At 50.0% G+C, this 19,702-nt stretch overlaps 3 protein-coding genes across 3 annotated transcripts in view; 1 reads left to right on the top strand and 2 right to left on the bottom strand.

Annotated features, from left to right (window-relative positions):
• Positions 1-714: 714 nt before the first annotated feature.
• LOC132455677 (fish-egg lectin-like) lies at positions 715-3,370 on the bottom strand. The gene is made up of 5 exons (XM_060049585.1): positions 3,236-3,370; positions 2,559-2,795; positions 1,934-2,151; positions 1,496-1,626; positions 715-1,212 (listed from the first exon to the last, which is right to left on the bottom strand). The coding sequence occupies exons 1-5, from the start codon at positions 3,288-3,290 to the stop codon at positions 1,071-1,073; spliced, it is 783 nt and encodes a 260-aa protein (XP_059905568.1). The 5' UTR covers positions 3,291-3,370; the 3' UTR covers positions 715-1,070.
• A 5,740-nt stretch (positions 3,371-9,110) lies between these two features.
• On the top strand, positions 9,111-17,499 carry e2f7 (E2F transcription factor 7). The gene is made up of 13 exons (XM_060049617.1): positions 9,111-9,528; positions 10,186-10,260; positions 10,566-10,748; positions 11,414-11,579; positions 11,925-12,140; positions 12,534-12,683; positions 14,389-14,526; positions 14,635-14,805; positions 15,062-15,122; positions 15,209-15,395; positions 15,579-15,654; positions 15,839-16,104; positions 16,311-17,499. Exons 2-13 carry the CDS (start codon positions 10,186-10,188, stop codon positions 16,467-16,469), a joined length of 1,848 nt encoding a protein of 615 aa, XP_059905600.1. The 5' UTR covers positions 9,111-9,528; the 3' UTR covers positions 16,470-17,499.
• A 1,931-nt stretch (positions 17,500-19,430) lies between these two features.
• The window catches only part of zdhhc17 (zinc finger DHHC-type palmitoyltransferase 17), an 8,087-nt gene continuing 7,815 nt past the window's right edge, over positions 19,431-19,702 (bottom strand). Inside the window, exon 13 of the mRNA XM_060051072.1 lies at positions 19,431-19,637. Coding sequence (XP_059907055.1) covers positions 19,431-19,637 — 207 coding nt within the window. The remainder of the gene's footprint in view (positions 19,638-19,702) is intronic.

Raw genomic sequence — 19,702 nt, 5'->3', positions numbered from 1 at the left:
TTCTATAACGACAATGCAACAACAGTTGTACCGCTTATGTTTTATTTATGTTTTATATCAAATAAAAACAACAGTGGTGCTGTTTACTTTTGTTACATTTAACATTTGTTACATGTTACATTTGTCTTCAAGAAGATTGTTGCATGTTATCCTGCCGTTGGTGAGGGCAGAAACTAAGAATCTTTGTGTTAAGCATTGCAATTGGCTCAAATTCTAACGCTGTTGTTGATAGTAAGTAGTCGTTCAAGCTAGTTTAGATCAGCAGGTTTCTAAAATACGCTTGATTGTCACATCATATCTCACCGAATTTGGCCCCATTATGAAGAAAGAGAGCTAGAGCTCTCAAACTTCACAGACAGGGGGGCAGGGGCCACTCCCACAGCAAATGCCATCCCCATTTTCAACCCCAAATCTCAATACCAAAACCAGCCACCAGGGGGAGGGCAAACTTTGCTCAGAGGTAGCCCAGGCCCTTATCTACCACGCCCACTAATTAAATGTCCGATGCCCCTCCCCCTTTTCCCATGCCCCAGCTTTGTAGTGTGCTCCCATGTAAAAAGAGAAGAAGGTTGCCACTAGAGGGTAGGAGATAATCTTGCCTTCCAAAGGTCGGAGTATCCCTTTAATATCAATATTACTATTGTCAATGTGTTGTGGTCACATGTCTGTCCGGGAAGTACATTATGCTGAAAAAACAACAGACAGGAGACAACGTAGTCCACAAGGGTTTTAATAAATGCTTTTAAATGATTAGGGGTCATGGATGGAAGGAGGAGAGGGGAGGCGATGAGGAGAGGGGAGGAGGTGGTGATGGAGAGGGGAGGAGGTGGTGATGGAGAGGGGTGGAGGTGGCGATGGAGAGGGGTGGAGGTGGCGATGGAGAGGGGAGGAGGTGGTGATGGAGAGGGGAGGGGGTGGCGATGAAGAGGGGAGGAGGTGGTGATGGAGAGGGGAGGGGGTGGCGATGGAGAGGGGTGGAGGTGGCGATGGAGAGGGGAGGAGGTGGTGATGGAGAGGGGTGGAGGTGCTGATGGAGAGGAGGTGAGAGGAGGGGGTGGAGCTGATGGCGCTCAGTGCATGCAGAACATGATCATTCCAGCGTTGGAGACCACCCAAAGCCTCCCCAGGTCGTAGGAGAGGTGCCTCATTGCCACACACATGGGGATGTTAGACCAGGCGGTCCCTTGGGTTCGACTGGCATATATCCCTGCCCTGGAGGGGAGAGAGAGGGAGACAAAGGGAGTGAGCATAGGAGGGAGAGAGACCGAGACAGGAGAGCAACTTATGGTCTGGAGCGGACTGGTCCTTAGCGGTCATGTTGATGGTCTGTGGCGGTCTGGTTGATGGTCTGTGGCGGTCTGGTTGATGGTCTGTGGCGGTCTGGTTGATGGTCTGTGGCGGTCTGGTTGATGGTCTGTGGTGGTCTGGTTAATGGTTTGTGGCGGTCTGATTGATGACCTGGTCTATGGTGCGGTTGATGGTCTGTGTCTCCTACCTCAGATACACTTTGCCGTCGGTGCTTAATGCGAACACCAGGCCGTTACTGGCCGCCTCAACCATCTTCATCTTAGGGCTGCTGGAGACGACCTGCCACCCGGTTTGGCCGCAGTTGGTGGAGTAGACGGCCTGGAGAGACAACCAATCACAACCCATCACTTAGGACCGAGGTATAGGTGCTAGGTTAGCGATGGCTAGTTTAGGTACTAGGTTACAGATGGCTAGTTTAGGTACTAGGTTAGAGATGGCTAGTTTAGGTACTAGGTTAGAGATGGTTAGTTTAGGTGTTGGGTTAGAGATGGCTAGTTTAGGTACTAGGTTAGAGATGGTTAGTTTAGGTATGAGGTTAGAGATTGTTAGTTTAGGTGTAATGTTAGAGATGGTTATGAACCATCATCATGGTTCATGATGATGATGATTATGATGATGGTCTTACCCGGGTGTGGTACACGCGTCCAATGGTATCCACCCCCCAGCACCCGTACAGGCCGCAGCTATAGTACTTCAAACTGTAGGCGGGCAAAGCTGACCAGCTCACTGAGCCTGCACCCTTGAACGCTCTTGCAAAGCCCGTTCGCAGGCAGTAGGCCCGAGAACCAGTGCTTCCAACCAAGAAGCCATCTCCTCCTGCGTCCACCTGGGACAAAGAGAGTCCTGGACCAAGACATGAGCGAGACGTGAGTGAGACGTGAGCGAAATGTAAGCAAGACATGATAGACATGAGATAGACATGAGATTGACATAAGATAGACATGATAGACATGAGATAGACATGAGATAGAGATGAGATAGACATGAGCGAGACATGAGATAGACATGGGATTGACATAAGATAGACATGAGATAGACATGAGATAGACATGAGATGGACATGAGCGAGACATGAGCGAGACATGAGATAGACATGGGATTGACATAAGATAGACATGATGGACATGAGCTAGACATGAGATTGACGTAAGATAGACATGATAGACATGATAGACATGAGATAGACATGAGCGAGGCATGACAAACTGTGGCTCCCCGCTGTGCTCGACCGTATAATCAAAGCCTCTCACCGGGAACTCTGGTGAAGTTTCCCCCGATCATTTTGTAGAGCTGGTTGTTGCTGGTGACCCCCCAGGTGCCGGTGTCGCCGGTGGTGATATGCTTCATCCTTTGCCCATGGAGGTACGTCCAGGACACTCCGGTCAGGAAGAAGTTCTGGTTATACGCGGTGGATGCGACCACTTGTCCCTTGCTGGCATCGATCTGTATGGCTCGATTCAGGGTGGGACCCTCCACACAACGCCATGCTGTGGATCATCTCCACGTTAGAACTCTGTGGACCTGCTCTCACATCGCCACGTTAGAACTCTGTGGACCTGCTCTAACATCTCCACGTTAGAACTCTGTGGACCTGCTCTCACATCGCCACGTTAGACCTCTGTGGACCTGCTCTAACATCTCCACGTTAGACCTCTGTGGACCTGCTCTAACATCTCTGCGTTATGCTCTGTCCTTTATTTATTCTTCAGTTGGGACGTCAGAAGCAACATTTAAGGAGAAAAATTTAGAAATATGAATACAGAAAGTATTTTACAATTTGTTAAGTTGTATAGCGGTACTTAAGAAAGTATCACTCGAGATATTATTTTGGTAAAAATGCCCTGGATCAAATGACTGTTCTTCTGACTGCAATTGTTTCTATCTATCATGCACAAAACTTGATTCAGAATGTTCTGAGCAGACTCACCATGACTGCCGGCGACCAGGCTCAACAGGAGCACGAAGCACACTACAGCTGTCATCTTCAGGGTCTTCTGGTCTCTGATCTGTCTGTCTGTCTCTGGGTCTGGTCATAGTGTGTCCAGAGGAGGCTAATATATCACCCGTACCCAGCAGGACCAGTTCTGCCAGTAGCCTGAGTTTACGGTCAGGAAACCCCAAGAGATGACTACCTCCGCATAGCAGGGCAGCATTTCATAAACACCAAGGCGTACAGTCCTGAGTCCCTGCCAAAAAAACTGAACCTGAAAGAGAGAGAGAGAGAGAGAGAGAGAGAGAGAGAGAGAGAGAGAGAGAGAGAGAGAGAGAGAGAGAGAGAGGGAGGGGGGGGCAGAAGTCTTTCTCTCATCCCTGATGAGGAAGGACTACCCATAATTAGACTCATCAAAATTCCCTTGTTTGTTCACAATGCCTGGACAAATCCTCCCCACTGTAAATGCTGTGTATGTACAGTGTAGCTTTAATTGATCTTTTAGGAGATACTGGAATTATTTTAGGATGCCACATTTTACTTTTTATATATTGATTATTTAATATTCAAATATTTGATGTGTATATATATATTTGATATTTAATGTCTCATACTTCGACCTCCGAATTGTTCACCTGCTTTGACAATGTTAACGTTGCCAATAAAGCATTAAAGAGACAAAGAGAAAGACAGAGAAAAAGAAAAAAAGAGAACGAGAGAGAGAGAACAAGAAAGAGACAGAGAGAGAGAGAGTGAGTGAGTGAGTGAGTGAGTGAGTGAGTGAGTGAGTGAGTGAGTGAGTGAGTGAGTGAGTGAGAGAGAGAGAGAGAGAGAGAGAGAGAGAGAGAGAGAGAGAGAGAGAGAGAGAGAGAGAGAGAGAGAGAGAGACACACACACAGAGAGAGGGATATAGAGAGAGGGATATAGAGAGAGGGATAGAGAGAGAGATATATAGAGAGAGCGAGAGAGATAGAGAGTGAGAGAGAGAGTTTTGGCCAATTGAATTAACAAGCCCCCTCCCAGACTAGCAGGCCAGTGAGGCTACTGGTTTCAGGGCGTGTTGGAGGACAGAGCTGGGCATGGCTGGTCTCAGGCCAGCCGTTCTTCATCACATCCAAGGGGGGGGAGTCTAGGTGAACTCTGAACCAGACCAGGCCTGTCTCTGTGTCTTGGTATGGTGTGTCCTAAGGAGGCTAATCTAGCTGGTCGTACTTGGTACTAGCTGGTCCTAGCCGCTCATAGCTGGTAGTAGCTGGTACTAGCTGGTCCTCGCTAGTCGTGTCCATTCCATTATGGGAAAATGAAAAGTAGATCATAAGGGATTATGGATCCATAGTTGTGGTTTTATTCTAAAACGTAAATATACGTTAGGCTTATGATATGATAGCCTACTGTCCTACTGTATTATACAAACAAAGTTTGTTTAATGTGAAACAGGGTGATACACATTAAACAAAGGGTCCATAACAGCAACAGAGCCCCCAAGGAAAGGAGGGAAGGCCTCAAACACAAACCTGCAGGCCCCTCGCCAGTCAACTACCAACATGCCCTTCGAATCGAAACTAATGAATGCCTTGCTCTACCTACTGCTCATACGTGTGTGTGTGTGTGTGTGTGTGTGTGTGTGTGTGTGTGTGTGTGTGTGTGTGTGTGTGTGTGTGTGTGTGTGTGTGTGTGTGTGTGTGTGTGTGTGTGTTTCAGTGTGCACAGGTTAAACCAGTCTGCACACACAATCAGGAGATCTCCCTTGCCCTGATCATGAACTACAACTCTGACACTTAACCCGAGTCAACACCCTCCCCCTCGCTAATGTTCAGAGGAGCCCGCTGAAGTCCCCTCGATGGAGCGTAGCAAAGGACATCGGTACAGTCCCCTTTAAGAGCAAGGAGCCAGCATTGCAAAGAACTATAAACACACGGCCGCCACACGCCTGATTCACGCGATAAACACACGGCCGCAACACGCCTGATTCAGACGATAAACACACGGCCGCAACACGCCTGATTCACGCTATAAACACACGGACGCATCACGCCTGCTTGGTTCTAAAGGACGCAGCAGACCGCGGGGCCCCTAAAGGACGCAGCAGACCGCGGGGCCCCTAAAGGACGCAGCAGACCGCGGGGCCCCTAAAGGACGCAGCAGACCGCCGGGCCCCTAAAGGACGCAGCAGACCGCGGGGCCCCTAAAGGACGCAGCAGACCGCGGGGCCCCTAAAGGACGCAGCAGACCGCCGGGCCCCTAAAGGACGCAGCAGACCGCCGGGCCCCTAAAGGACGCAGCAGACCGCCGGGCCCCTATAGGACGGTGGTGTTAACTCGTCTATCCTGGTTCAGTTTATTTTCAACCAGTCGGTCTGCATCTCCTTCCTGTTGGCCTGTATCTCTGGAATGCTCTTTCAGTTCCTCTCTGAGGTCTTTTGAGGTCGGGTTGTTTGATTATTAGTGTTAAGAATAAATAAACTAATTGAGGAAGTCCGGGTCTATTCTACCCGATCTGGTTAGATCGGATTAATTAAATACCTGCATGACATTCTAATAATACATTACATGCAAATGCTACACACTATCTATCAAGTAAGAGTCAATGATTTTGAACAACTCGTCTGCAGTTGCTCTGGTAGTTACACGTTTGCAGAAAAGCAAATCCTCCCTCAAATCTTCTCAATCAATGAATCTGAAGTATGCTATTAATAAACACTCTTTGTAACTGTCAGTAGCTTCATCCATCTGCAGAGCAAAACGTTTGTCTAGTATGTTGTCATTAAGCTGCTCCTCTATGTCTTTTAAGCAACTCTGTTGTAGGCCTACACGACAGTTGAGTATAGTTTTTTTTTGGAAGAAACCAATGGCCTTATCTCTGTGTTTGGGATGTGAAGTCTTCAAGTGGCGTCTTAACTTGTTCGGCCTCATACTGTCAGAAGCTAATATTTTGAGAAACACAACACACTGCGGTCTCACTTCATTGTCCACCGTTGTACTGGTGAAACCGAGGGTGAGAAAGTATAACTAGGTTATCTTAACTATACCAACGTTAACTGAAGTATAACTATTATCTTAACTATACTAACGTTAACTGAAGTATAACTAGGTTACCTTAACTATACTAACATTAACTGAAGTATAACTAGGTTATCTTAACTATACTAACATTAACTGAAGTATAACTAGGTTATCTTAACTATAGTAACATTAACTGAAGTATAACTAGGTTATCTTAACTATACTAACATTAACTGAAGTATAACTAGGTTATCTTAACTATAATAACATTAACTGAAGTATAACTAGGTTATCATAACTATACTAACATTAATTGAAGTATAACTAGGTTATCTTAACTATACTAACATTAACTGAAGTATAACTAGGTTATCTTAACTATACTAACATTAACTGAAATATAACTCGGTTATCTTAACTATACTAACATTAAATGAAGTATAACTAGGTTATCTTAACTATACTAACATTAATTGAAGTATAACTAGGTTTACTTAACTGTACTAACATTACTGAAGATTAACTTTGTTAACTTAACTATATTAACATTAACTCATTCAGGATGTAAACACACAGCCGCATCACTGGGCCCCTAAAGGACCCAGCAGACCGCCGGGCCCCTAAAGGACGCAGCAGACCGCCGGCCCCTAAAGGACCCAGCCGACCGCCGGGCCCCTAAAGGACCCAGCAGACCGCCGGGCCCCTAAAGGACGCAGCAGACCGCCGGCCCCTAAAGGACGCAGCAGACCGCCGGGCCCCTAAAGGACGCAGCAGACCGCGGGGCCCCTAAAGGACGCAGCAGACCGCCGGGCCCCTAAAGGACGCAGCAGACCGCCGGGCCCCTAAAGGACCCAGCAGACCGCCGGGCCCCTAAAGGACCCAGCAGACCGCCGGCCCCTAAAGGACGCAGCAGACCGCCGGGCCCCTAAAGGACGCAGCAGACCGCCGGGCCCCTAAAGGACGCAGCAGACCGCCGGGCCCCTAAAGGACCCAGCAGACCGCCGGTCCCTAAAGGACCCAGCAGACCGCCGGGCCCCTAAAGGACGCAGCAGACCGCCGGGCCCCTAAAGGACGCAGCAGACCGCCAGGCCCCTAAAGGACGCAGCAGACCGCCGGGCCCCTAAAGGACGCAGCAGACCGCTGGGCCCCTAAAGGACGGTGGTGTTAACTCAACTTTCCTCATTTTTGCCTGGTTCTGTTTATTTTCAACCAGTCGGTCTGCATCTCCTTCCTGTTGGCGTGTATCCCTGGAATGCTCTTTCTCTTCCTCTCAGATGTCTTTTGAGGTTGGGTTGTTTGATTATTAGTGTTAAGAATAATTAAGGGTTTCCTGACCGTAAGCTCAGGCTACTGGCAGAACTGGTCCTGCTGGGTAATGCTGGTGATGTATTAGTAACGCATTACAAGTAACGCAAATGAGTAAAAAAGTAAATTTTTCGGGTAACGAGTACTTTTCGCGTTCCTTTTTTAATATTTGATTTAGAATTCTACTCTTTACTCAATTCCATTTTCCACTGTGCCTTCATTAAAATGAGTATTTTGATAAAGACATCATCTTCGTTGACTGTAATACAATACTTTTACTGGAGTATAGATTTTCAGTACCCACCACTGCTAGTGGGCGTGTCCACCTAGATCTTTGCTGGATAGTCTACCAGCCTACCCAGTTGACTGAAGTAAACGTTGCTCATCTATCCAGCACAGATCTAAGTGGACACGCCCACTAGTGATGTCATATGGGGCCGATTTTCGAAACGTCTTGGAAAAGTCGAATAGTCGAAAAACTGGCTAATCACACTCACACCTGGTGGTATAATATGTCCCATTTAATGTATATTTACACAATTGAACTTATATTTTTTTCTTGTGTTGTAACTGTGTACTGCTGTCCATCTTGGCCAGGACTCTCTTTTAAAAGAGATTTTAATCTCAATCAGACTAACCTGGTTAAATAAGGATATCATAACCCAACAGAGAGGACCCAACAGAGAGGAGAACCAAGGGAGGTGGCGGCGCCTAGTGGAGGAAAGACATCATAGCATATTTTCCAGTGTGTCGAGTTGAACGGTCGCTAGACTGCATGTCGTTTTCTGATTGGTGCAGAGCAGTTTGGATTTCTTTTTTCTTCGATTTCGGTGTAGCTACTGAAGTGCTTATTTAGGGAGTAATTATTTACCGGGCCAACTGTGGATGTGTGTGTGTGTGTGTGTGTGTGTGTGTGTGTGTGTGTGTGTGTGTGTGTGTGTGTGTGTGTGTGTGTGTGTGTGTGTGTGTGTTTGTGCGTGTGTGTGTGTGTGTGTGTGTGTGCTTGTGGCTGTGTGTGTGAGAGTCTAATGTATGTATGTGTGTGTGTGTGTGTGTGTGTGTGTGTGTGTGTGTGTGTGTGTGTGTGTGTGTGTGTGTGTGTGTGTGTGTGTGTGTGTGTGTGGTGGGGGGGGGGGACTATGAGACTATAATTTATCAATTCTTCATCATACAAACTAATAATTTATATTAATAGCAACAGAGACAATATAATCCCTGCTTATTAACCAGCTGGTCTGTTGTGTTGTCATGTTGAGTTGTGTGTCTCGGGTTGTGTGTCTTGGGTTGTTTGTGTCTTCGGTTGTGTTTGTCTCGGGTTGTGTGTGTCTCGGTCTTGTGTCTCGGGTTGTGTGTGTCTTTGGCAGTGTGTCTCAGGTAGTGTGTCTCGGGTTGGTGTCTCGGGTTGTGCGGGTATCAGGTTGTGGGTCTACACACACAACATGACAACACAAGGAGGCGAAGGAGGGGGGTCCCCCGCTCCCCCTCCCACCCGCCACTTTTCCCGCGGTGCCGCAGGTAGTTTCGGCGCCAGTCCTTCAGACATCTGGCTGTAGGTGAACCACGTGACCCGCCATCTCGATCTGTGACCCGCGGCTCCCCGGTGACCGACGAAGCGCGCCTGTCGACCCGCCAACAAACGAGTGTGAGCCAGTTCGGGCTACGCCCCCATTGGTCAAGGTTTGTCTACGCAACGAGATCACTCGGCACTGGTTGGCTGTGACACCATGACGCTCCAGCTCGTAGCCGTTGATTGGCTGCGGCGAGGCAGGCTCCTGAGAGCGCCAGAAAACAATCTTTAGCGGGTCTTCTTCAGACTCCAGCCCTGGTTCAGTCTCCAGAGTCCCGCTGCAGAGTCCAGAGTGAACCGGACCGTCCGCGGCTATGAGGACCTGAAGACCTGAAGACCTGAAGACCTGAATACCCCCTCCAGACCCTCGAGGACTACTGGACGATTGAGACCAGGATTACCTTACCTTTACTAAGGTAAGCCACTAAGCCGGACCACTGCCCCTCCACAGGGGTTCAGACCCATGAATACCTAACACCACAGCGGTATTAATCAAACGTTACCTGTTGTATACTTCACTGATACTTCAGTAATTTCGATTATACTTAAATGTGTTTAATTAAACTGAACTAGAAGTTGGGACGCTGCTAGTTACTTCTAGGTTACTAGTGGTTACTACTAGGTTACTAGTCATCACCTGGTTATCAATGCATCAATCTTCACTTCTGATTATGTCTGACAAGCCCTCTGGGTCTCCGGTCAGGAGGGGTTAGATGATCTGATGGTTAGATAATCCTCTGAGAAGACCGTTGATGTTAGCTCTGTTAGCTGGGGGCTAGTTATCGGCGCCTAGCGTTAGCGCCAAATTATCTGACCTCCCCTAAAGGATGTCTCACTCAGTCACTCACTCTCTCACACACACACACACACACGCACACGCACACGCACACGCACACACACACACACACACACACACACCCAAGTCTAGACTGTAGAGGAGATGTGCTCTAGAGGAGACCTGATTTAAAGGAGATGTGGTCTAGAGGAGACATGGTCTAAAGGAGACGGGGTCTAGACTCTAGAGGAGGTCTTGTCTAGAGGGAGATGTGTTGATCAGATGTGGTCTTGTCTAGATGTTTCGCGTGTCTCTGAAAGACCTCAGCAGTCCAGGGAGGACCATGGACCTCAGCGGAGACGTCCACCAGAAGGTAATACAACCACACAACTATCGTATGTTGTTAACGTGTATTAACATGTTCCTAATAATCCATCATGTGTTCATTGATGATACCGTATAGGTTATAATGTGGTGGGTCATGTTCGTGAGAGTTCATATATTAGATAGAAGTACTATAGATATAATACTAGATGTTATATTAGATGTAATACTAGATGTTATATTATATAGATTTAATAGTAGATGTAATCCTAGGTGGTATATTATATAGATGTTATACTAGATGTAATGCATTATGTTATATTATATAGATTTAATACTAGATCGTCTCCCCAGGAGAACATCTGCACTGGGCGGCCTGCCCCCACCCGGACCCCCGCTGAGCTCCAGTCTCCCGCTGACATGCGGACGCCTGTCAAGCACGCGGGCGACTCCCCCCAGCCTGAGCCCTGGACCCCTACGGCCAACCTGAAGATGTTGATCAGCGCCGCCAGCCCTGACATCAGACGCATGAGAAAGGTATCAGTAATCAATACTATTACCAATACTATCTATATAATCAACACATTACCAATATCTATCTTATCAGTAAACAATTATTTCAATAACAGTGATCATATGCTATGTGGACGGCTGGTTTAAGTAAGGGATAATGCCGACGAGGTGTCCATTATCAGGAATTAATGGACACCTCGAAGGGCATTATTCCGCATTTACCATGGTCACTTGCTAAAGAAAAGAAAATAAAACCATTAATTTATATTTTCATGCGTTTTACAATCCAAATATAACTAACAAACTAACGTTTTTCACAAGCCACAACTTTGTTTCCCTGGTAACGCCTGAGGTTTTGACTAATACCTGGAACAATCATAACCCTCCCTAAAGGTTCTTATGCAATGGAAACGTTGTTCACTCCTCCAGTAAATAGGACAGACCCTTAGCTACGACTTGGCAATGGGAGGTATTCTAGTCCGCTCAGCTATGAGCCAGAAATCAGGGGTTAATGCACACCCTGCAGCCAATCAGAATCAAGTATTCCCCCAGGCCGTGGTATAAAGCTGTGTAACAACCACAGTGGTCTCCATGGTAACACGCCGTCGACCACAGTAGACTGACCCGGCTCGCCGTCCAATCGCCTCTGGGGTGTTCTGAACGCTGCCCTCCGATTGGTCTGTTCCCAGTGTGATGCGGTGGAGGAGGAGGAGGAGGAGGGGGAGGATGGCGAGGCCAAGCCCAGCAGGAAGCAGAGGAGTCTGGGGCTGCTGTGTCAGCGCTTCCTGGCCCTCTACCCCGACCACCCCCAGGACAACGTGACCATCTCATTGGACGAGGTCGCCAGCAGTCTGGGTGAGAGCGAATAGCCTGCCGGCGTTCTTACCCAGGGAGTATAACCCCCGAACCCTTCAGTGTTAGTGCCTTGCTCTACCTACCGAGCTACAGGGAGTATAACCCCCGAACCCTTCAGTGTTAGTGCCTTGCTCTACCTACCGAGCTACAGGGAGTATAATCCCCGAACCCTTCAGTGTTAGTGCCTTGCTCTACCTACCGAGCTACAGGGAGCAGAACCCCGAACCCTTCAGTGTTAGTGCCTTGCTCTACACACTGATGCCTGCAGGTAGACTGGCGACACTGGGGGGAGTTGCACCCAGAACCTCTGGGGTGTAGGGCTCTAACCCGGCGTGTCTCCCCCAGGCGTGGAGCGGCGGCGGATCTATGACATCATCAACGTGCTGGAGTCCCTGAGCATGGTGGACCGCGTGGCCAAGAACTGCTACACCTGGTGGGGCCGGCGGCGCCTGGGGGCGCGGCTGGGGGAGCTGCAGCGCCACGCCCACCAGCAAGGCAGCGGCCCCGCCCCCGCCGCCACGCCCCGGGAAGAGGAGGCCGCCGACGGAGACGCCGTCAGTGGTGAGGAGGTTCACATCCTGTTGACTGGTCTCGACTTCCTGTTTTGTGTTCTTGACTTCTTGTCCTTTGTCCTGACTTCCTGTCTTGTGTCGGTGACTTATTCTGTCCTGTGCTCCTGGCTTCCTGTCTTATGGTCTTTACTTCCTGTCCCTTGTTCTTCTCTTCCTGTCCCGTAGTCCTGACCTCCTTTCCTGTTGTCCTGACTTCCTGTCCTGCGGCCCTGACTTCCTGTCCCGTGCTCCTGACTTCCTGTCCCCTGTTCTTGACTTCCTTTCCTTTTGTCCTGACTTCCGGTCTCATGGTCTTTACTTCCTGTTCCGTGTTCTTCTCTTACTGTCCCGTGGTCCTGACTTCCTTTCCTGTTGTCCTGACTTCCTGTCTTGTGGTCTGCAGTGACGGCCAACAGGAAGGACAAGTCTCTGCGCATCATGAGCCAGCGCTTCGTGTCGCTCTTCCTGGTGTCGGAGTCGCAGTGCGTTACCTTGGAGACGGCCGCCCAGCTGCTGATCGACCACAACGCCACCAGCCACAGCAAGTACAAGAGTAAGACACGCCCCCACTCACCCTGTCATTCATTCTCTCACCCTGTCACCATGTCACTCAGACCACCAGCAACAGCAAGTACAAGAGTAAGACACTCAGTCAATCTGTCACTTACTCTGTCACCCTGTCACGCGAGTCGTTTCTCAATACCAAGTACGCAAACTGCGGACTCGTGGACTTGGAAGTTCGCACTTGATAAGTCGGACTTCCAAGTACAAAACTCGAGGACGGGAGTACGCAGCTGCAATTGGAACAGCAGCGGACTCGATGACGTCGCCACCTCAGCTCGTCTGTTAACTGTGCTACGGCCTCATGTTGGCATATACTACTGAACAATATAAACAAACTATATGAAACAAAACACCAGCCTCTTTCGTTTAAAAATAGTTCGATAATATTTTGAATTAATATAAATGAAAAGATATGCGTATTCACACGGCACGCCAGCTGTACCCTACATATAATAAGTCAGTGGTGGGAAAATGATTGTATGAGATTGCCGTTTCTCTGTTCCTATATAGCCTATTATTATATTATTGGAGAGTAGGCTATTGATATAAGAATTAAGAACGAGCGAGAATAGAATAGAAACACACACATACACAAAAACGATCGGCTGGATTGACCGGGATTTCCGTTGCCACTTATACAATATAAACAAATTATATAAAACAAAGACCCAGCCTCTTTCATCTTAAATTAATAGTATGTCAATATTTTGAATGAATAGGCCTCCATTCTTCGTTATATTTTTTAAATGTTCCTATATAGCCTATTATTATAGCTTACATACTGATATTTTAAAACATAGGAATGCGAAATGCATCCTGGGATATTTAACGGTCACAAGTCACCTCCGATGCATCCTCGATGAAACTGCCAATTTAAGAATGCAGCACTTCCGGGTTTTACGACAGTACTTGACTTGATGCCTACTTTGAATTGGAACAGTACTTGGGCTACAACTGATGACGTTTCACAAGAACACAGAGAGTACAGAGAAGAACGCAAATTGAGAAACGGCTTCTGTCTTGGTAGGAAGTGCAAGAGTAAGACACGCCCCCATCCACTCACTTACTCATTCAAACAGCGGTGGTTGATCCGTTCTCTCTCCCCTCCCCTCGGCTAAGGTGTTCTCTCTCCCCTCCCCTCGGCTAAGGTGTTCCCCCTCCCCTCCCCTCAGCTAAGGTGTTCTCTCTCCCCTCCTCTCGGCTAAGGTGTTCTCTCTCCCCTCCCCTCAGCTAAGGTGTTCTCTCTCCCCTCCCCTCAGCTAAGGTGTTCTCTCTCCCCTCCCCTCGGCTAAGGTGTTCTCTCTCCCCTCCCCTCGGCTAAGGTGTTCTCTCTCCCCTCCTCTCGGCTAAGGTGTTCTCTCTCCCCTCCCCTCGGCTAAGGTGTTCTCTCTCCCCTCCCCTCGGCTAAGGTGTTCTCTCTCCTCTCCCCTCGGCTAAGGTGTTCTCTCTCCCCTCCCCTCAGCTAAGGTGTTCTCTCTCCCCTCCCCTCGGCTAAGGTGTTCTCTCTCCCCTCTCCTCGGCTAAGGTGTTCTCTCTCCCCTCCCCTCGGCTAAGGTGTTCTCTCTCCCCTCCTCTCGGCTAAGGTGTTCTCTCTCCCCTCCCCTCGGCTAAGGTGTTCTCTCTCCCCTCCCCTCAGCTAAGGTGTTCTCTCTCCCCTCCCCTCGGCTAAGGTGTTCTCTCTCCCCTCTCCTCAGCTAAGGTGCGGCGTCTCTACGACATCGCCAACGTCCTGACCAGCCTGGCGCTCATCAAGAAGCTCCACGTCCGCGGAGACCGGGGCAGGAAGCCCGCCTTCCAGTGGCTGGGCCCGATCTGCTTCAGCACCCCCCCCGGTGAGACCCTCGGCCCCCGGCCCTCGCCCGTAGAGTTCACCTGTCTCTGTTCTGCCGTTCTTCCCGTCTTAATTTGTGTTAATAAAGTTATGTCTCATCTTTACACAGTTGCCATGGCAGCAGTCACTCCACCAGAAAGTGTCTCACAGCCAATCGCAGCTCCGAGTGGCCGGGAGGCCAAGCTGACCCGCCACGCCTCCTTCAATGTCCCGCCGAGCCGTAGCTCCGCCCACCGCCTGGTGAACTCCGCCCCCTGCAGTCCCACCTCCAGGCCAGCAGGTGAGGCCCTGTTAGAGACCGTGTCTGTCAATGCAGCGAAGCCTTACTGTATGTTAATGTGTTTGCTCCTCTTCCTCCTGCTCCTCCTCTTCCTCTTCCTCCTGCTCCTCCTCCTACCCCTCCCCCTCCTCCATAGTGGACAGTGACCCCACTCAGCTCCTCCATCCATTATTGATTATAGGATCGATCGCTCTCTAAAATAGATCCAGTATTTCAACCCCTCCTCTCTCTCCCCCCCTCCCCCTCCTCTCTTCAGCCGTATCCCAGCAACCACTGGACTGTTCTAGACACGCCCTTCTGGACCTCAGCTACAGAGAGTGAGCTTACACACACCACATATTATGGGATGTTTCTGAACTCCGCTGACCTGTTGCTGACGCCATTTCTGTTGCCATGGTTTCAGGGGCGTGTCGACCCCCCTGCAGGCCCCCTACTCACAGCCCCGCCCACATCTTGAGGAAGACTCCGCCCCTCAGCGGGTGGCCTACCTGCCCAGCCTATCACAGCCCTCTGTGGTGCTGCTGTATGGGGGTCAGAGGTCACCCAAGAGGAAGAGGGACGGAGAGGAGGAGGATGAGGAGGAGACTGAGGTTTGTTTATTTGTTTAACTAAATGAGTAGGGTGTAGGGGTCAGAGGTCACCTGGCTCTAGGGTGTAGTAGGTAGGGATCAGAGGTCACCGGTAGGTAGGGGTCAGAGGTCACTGGCTCTAGGATCCAGTGGCAGCATGACGTCATGGTAACCCTGGTTGATGGTCTGTTGTTTTTGTTGCAGAACCGCCATGGGGGGGGCTCTGACCCCAGCGGCCCCGCCCAACCCTACCACTACCTCTACGTCCCGCACAACGCAGGTACGTTACCGAGAGGCCCTCACTAAAGGTCGTCATGGAAACACCCTCCGACCAGCCTACCAAAACACCCACGCGTGTGTGTGCGCGTGTGTGTGTGTGTGTGTGTGTTTGTGTGTGTAACTAAGAACACCACCAAGGGTGTCTGACCACACCCCCTCTTCTCTGACTCCTCCCCCCTCCTCAGGCCTCAACAGCATCAACTTCCTGTTGTCCGCCAGCCAATCAGCGGCCGGCCTCTCTCTGCCCACGCTGGCACTGCCCTACGTGCTCCTCCCCTCCTACCCCGTCGCCCCCGGCGACGCACACCCCTCCCCCCTCGGCTTCCTGTCCCAGGCCAACTTCCTAATGGGCGGGGCGGGGCCTTATGGGCACCCGGGGGCGGAGCTTGGCGTGACGCTAGCCCCTCCCCCGCAGAGCAAGAGGGACGACGTCGCCAAGAAGCAACCATTGGTGAGACAACCGCCTGTTATCGTAGCAACCCGTTACCGTAGCCAATCGGAGAGCTCCATACGGTGCTCTAAGCGAACACGGGTTAACTTAACGAATCAGGAAACGAGGCTCCGCCCTTTTCAGTTCTATGCCGTTGCCATGGTGACTGTTACTGTTGTCAAGCTTTTGTTGTTTTAACCTTTGACCTCATTTCATTCCTGCCCCAGACGCCTCGCACCCCCAAAGAGACCACGCCCACTCCCAGCGGCGGGACCTTCTTCCAGACGCCGGGAACTTTGGGTAGTGTAGTCCCGGCTATCGGCAGGAGAAAGAGAGGCTCTGCCCAGAGACGGCTGGACGTAGGCCACACCCCCCAGGCTAGCTGAGCCAATCGCAGCGCACTGCTCTCTGGCCAGGAGAAGACCTCAGAGGAAACTCTGATCTGAACAGAACATTGATCATAGTTCTATGATCCAATACTTAAATTGAACTTCTTCAAATGTTACATATTCTACAGGACAACGTTTGTGGAGGTTCACTGAAGGAAGCTCTCGATGCTACCTCCTCTGAAGCCTCATGGCCAACGGATCCTCTGGCTGCTCTGTCTCGTGGAGAGACCGACGGCGGCCGTGTTGTGAACACAGCGCCCTCTTGTGGCCACAGTGTGTGTTATGACCACATGCTACTTCCTGTCCTCTATTGATTTGTGTTTTTACTCCAGTGCTAATTTATATTTTAATTAATATATGTGTTAATGACTTGTGGAGGATAACGATGGTGTCTTCTCGAAGCAGTGCCCAGTGGACCGGAGGTCAGGAACTGCTTGAATGTTTGAGGTTAAATCACTAAAGCCTTAAGTTTACAGCCAGGCGGCCGCTGCTAATGGTTACTATGGTTACCCTGGTGCTGCCCTCTGGGACCTTTGACCTGAGATGGTGCTGTCGTCGTGGCGACCGACGTTTCTAATACTTGAATTCCCTGTCGGGGACTTAGTCTTCCAGATGTGAATTTTGGAGATATGGAATTACTTCAACGTACTGTAACAACCACTAGCCTCACGAAACAAGCTTTACGGTAGGGGCTGTAACTTTACAACCTGGTACCCTGCTGTGACTTTACACCCTGGTTCCTGGTACCCTGCTGTAACTTTACTCCCTGGTTTCTTGTACACCAGCTCATGCTGGTTTCGGTCATCACTAAGGTGCAGACTTTGGTAAGAAAGGAAGCTTCTAATGTCTTGATGAACGGCTGGACGTGGCCCCCATACGACTGTACCACCAGCTCTCTAATGCCTTGCACAATGGTTAGCATTTAGGGGCAGACACCCCACGCCCTGAAGCATTCTGGGCCACGCCCACTTACCCATGTCAAACACAAATGTTAGGTACACTTTGTAATAAAATGGTTAAAAACTAACTAACTGTTTAATGTGTCTTAAACGTGATTGAAATGGCTCAAATACATCCAGCTGAAGCACTTTAGATATTTGTAAAATGCCAGGTGTTACAAGAGTGCATCAGATGATCTGTAGTGGGATTCTAACTCCGGAGCACGTGAACAATGTCCCTGTGTGAAGAGGGGCAACGTGACTGATGAGGTTCATGTTTCAGTTTGTTTACCTCTATAATATACTCACCTCCAGAGCCAGCAGCACACAGTACTGCAGTTCAGTATTACACAATACTGTGTACTCCTCCATGGACACAGTAGTACACAGGGTTACAGTACTGTGTACTCCATGGACACAGCAGTACACAGTATTACAGTACGGTGATACTGTGGTTCCTTCAGGTGCGGTTCCTTCAAGTGGTTTTCAAACTCAATTGTTAGCTTAGGTTTTTACTGAGTTGAGTAGCTGTTGAGTAGTTTACTTAATTGTTTCCAGGCGTTTAGTGAGTAGCTTTGACCTGTAGATTGTTTTGTTAAAGCATTAAAGGGGTTGCATGATTGGCCGTTACAAACTAGACATTACAAGTGGGAGGGTCCTCCCTGCTGACGGACAGATCAGCCTACCAGTTGGTACAGTCCACCGGATGGATGAATCCACCCCACCAGTTGGTAGTCCACTGGGTAGGTGAATCAATCTCCCCTACCAGATCTGTGTTTCGTGCGATCTGATTGGCTGGCGTGGGTAGCAGTAACAAACATGAGCAAAGCAGTCGTGTTGGACGTCGTATTTTATTATTAAAGCCATTAAAATGGAACCATGCCCAATAGATAGATCTCTACGTCTGAAGCGGAGTACAGGGTCCGGTACGAGGGGGGTCCGGGGAGGTGTGCTCGTGGAGCGTCAGGGCGGGAAAAACAAGCGTCCTCTGCTGCTGGAAGAAAGGCTGAGGTCAGTGGGGGGGGGGGTCGAGGTCAGCAGGGGGGGGGGGGGGGGGGGGGGTCTGGGGTTAGCGAGGGTGGGTTGGTCATCTGGGGGGGGGGGGGGCCAGACAGGTACACGGGTCCATGTTGTTAGGATTATTTGATTGAAGGCTGACCTCTGAACTTTGACCTTATAAAATAAACAGCTGGTTCTGGGGTCTTCCGTCCGAGGGGAGGGGAGGGGGGGGGGGTGGGGGGGGCATGGGGGGGCGATGATGCGAGCATGGGTCCATGTCCTCCTATAAATCCTTTAAATATTGCATGATCACATTTCAGCTTTTACAAAAGAAACAACGAAGGAGGACAGCTTCTGTCTTTACACTTTGTACATCCAGTGAGGAGCTGGGCGGCTAGGAACACAGAGGAACATCAAACCAAACGAATACTCAACATTCACTTTGTACAGCGGCGGCCGCGGCCAGCCCATAATAGTCCCGAGCTTTGATACATGCAGTGGACGTGTGGTCGGGGTTAGGGTCGAAGGTCACTAAACGCTACCGTCAGTCAAAACTATCGCAGTCTGGTGTTCCTCGCTTCCACCGGGGGGGCGACAGGAAACCCCAACACACGCAGAGAGGAGGGGGTACAAAGGAACAGGAAGTGATGTCACTGCAGGAGATGAGGGGGGGGGGGGGGGGGGGGGGGGGGGGGGTCTCCGGGATATGGCCCGTTCTCTTCCTCTCTGTAAACATGGCGGCGCCCTCGTCTGATCTTCTGATCCGCAGACGAAGAGCGAACAGAAGAAGAACTCAAAACAATAGAACTCAAAAGTAAGAAAGGAATCAGTGCAAAAAAGGTACAGACCAACCGAAACACGTCGACGAGACGTACGCTAGTGGAATGGAGGTGTAAACTCAAAGGGTCTCTGATAGGTCAAGGGTCGCGGGGTCACAGGGAACCAAGACTCGCCACAACATCATTATTTCATCTATAAATATTTAAAATAAATACTACTTCTCATCACATTGTCTGTAGGGTCAGCGGTCGGCCCTCGTCACCAGGAGACCTCCTGGTGGGTACTGGTCGGTACTGGTCACCAGGAGGACTGGTCGGTCCACGGCCCTGGCGACTGTTGCCCTGGCGATCGATGGCCTTGCGACCGTTGCAGTGGCGACCGTTGCGCCGGCGACCGTTGCCCTGGGGACCGTTGCCCCTGGGGACCGTTGCCCCTGGGGACCGTTGCCCTGGGGACCGGGACATTGGACTTAGACGGACACGTGCAAAACTCTGGACCTTTAAAAGACTTTCC

Source organism: Gadus macrocephalus, chromosome 4, assembly GCF_031168955.1.
Source record: "Gadus macrocephalus chromosome 4, ASM3116895v1".
Classification (NCBI taxonomy): Eukaryota; Metazoa; Chordata; class Actinopteri; order Gadiformes; family Gadidae; genus Gadus; species Gadus macrocephalus.
This window is presented reverse-complemented; position numbering and strand designations above follow the sequence as displayed.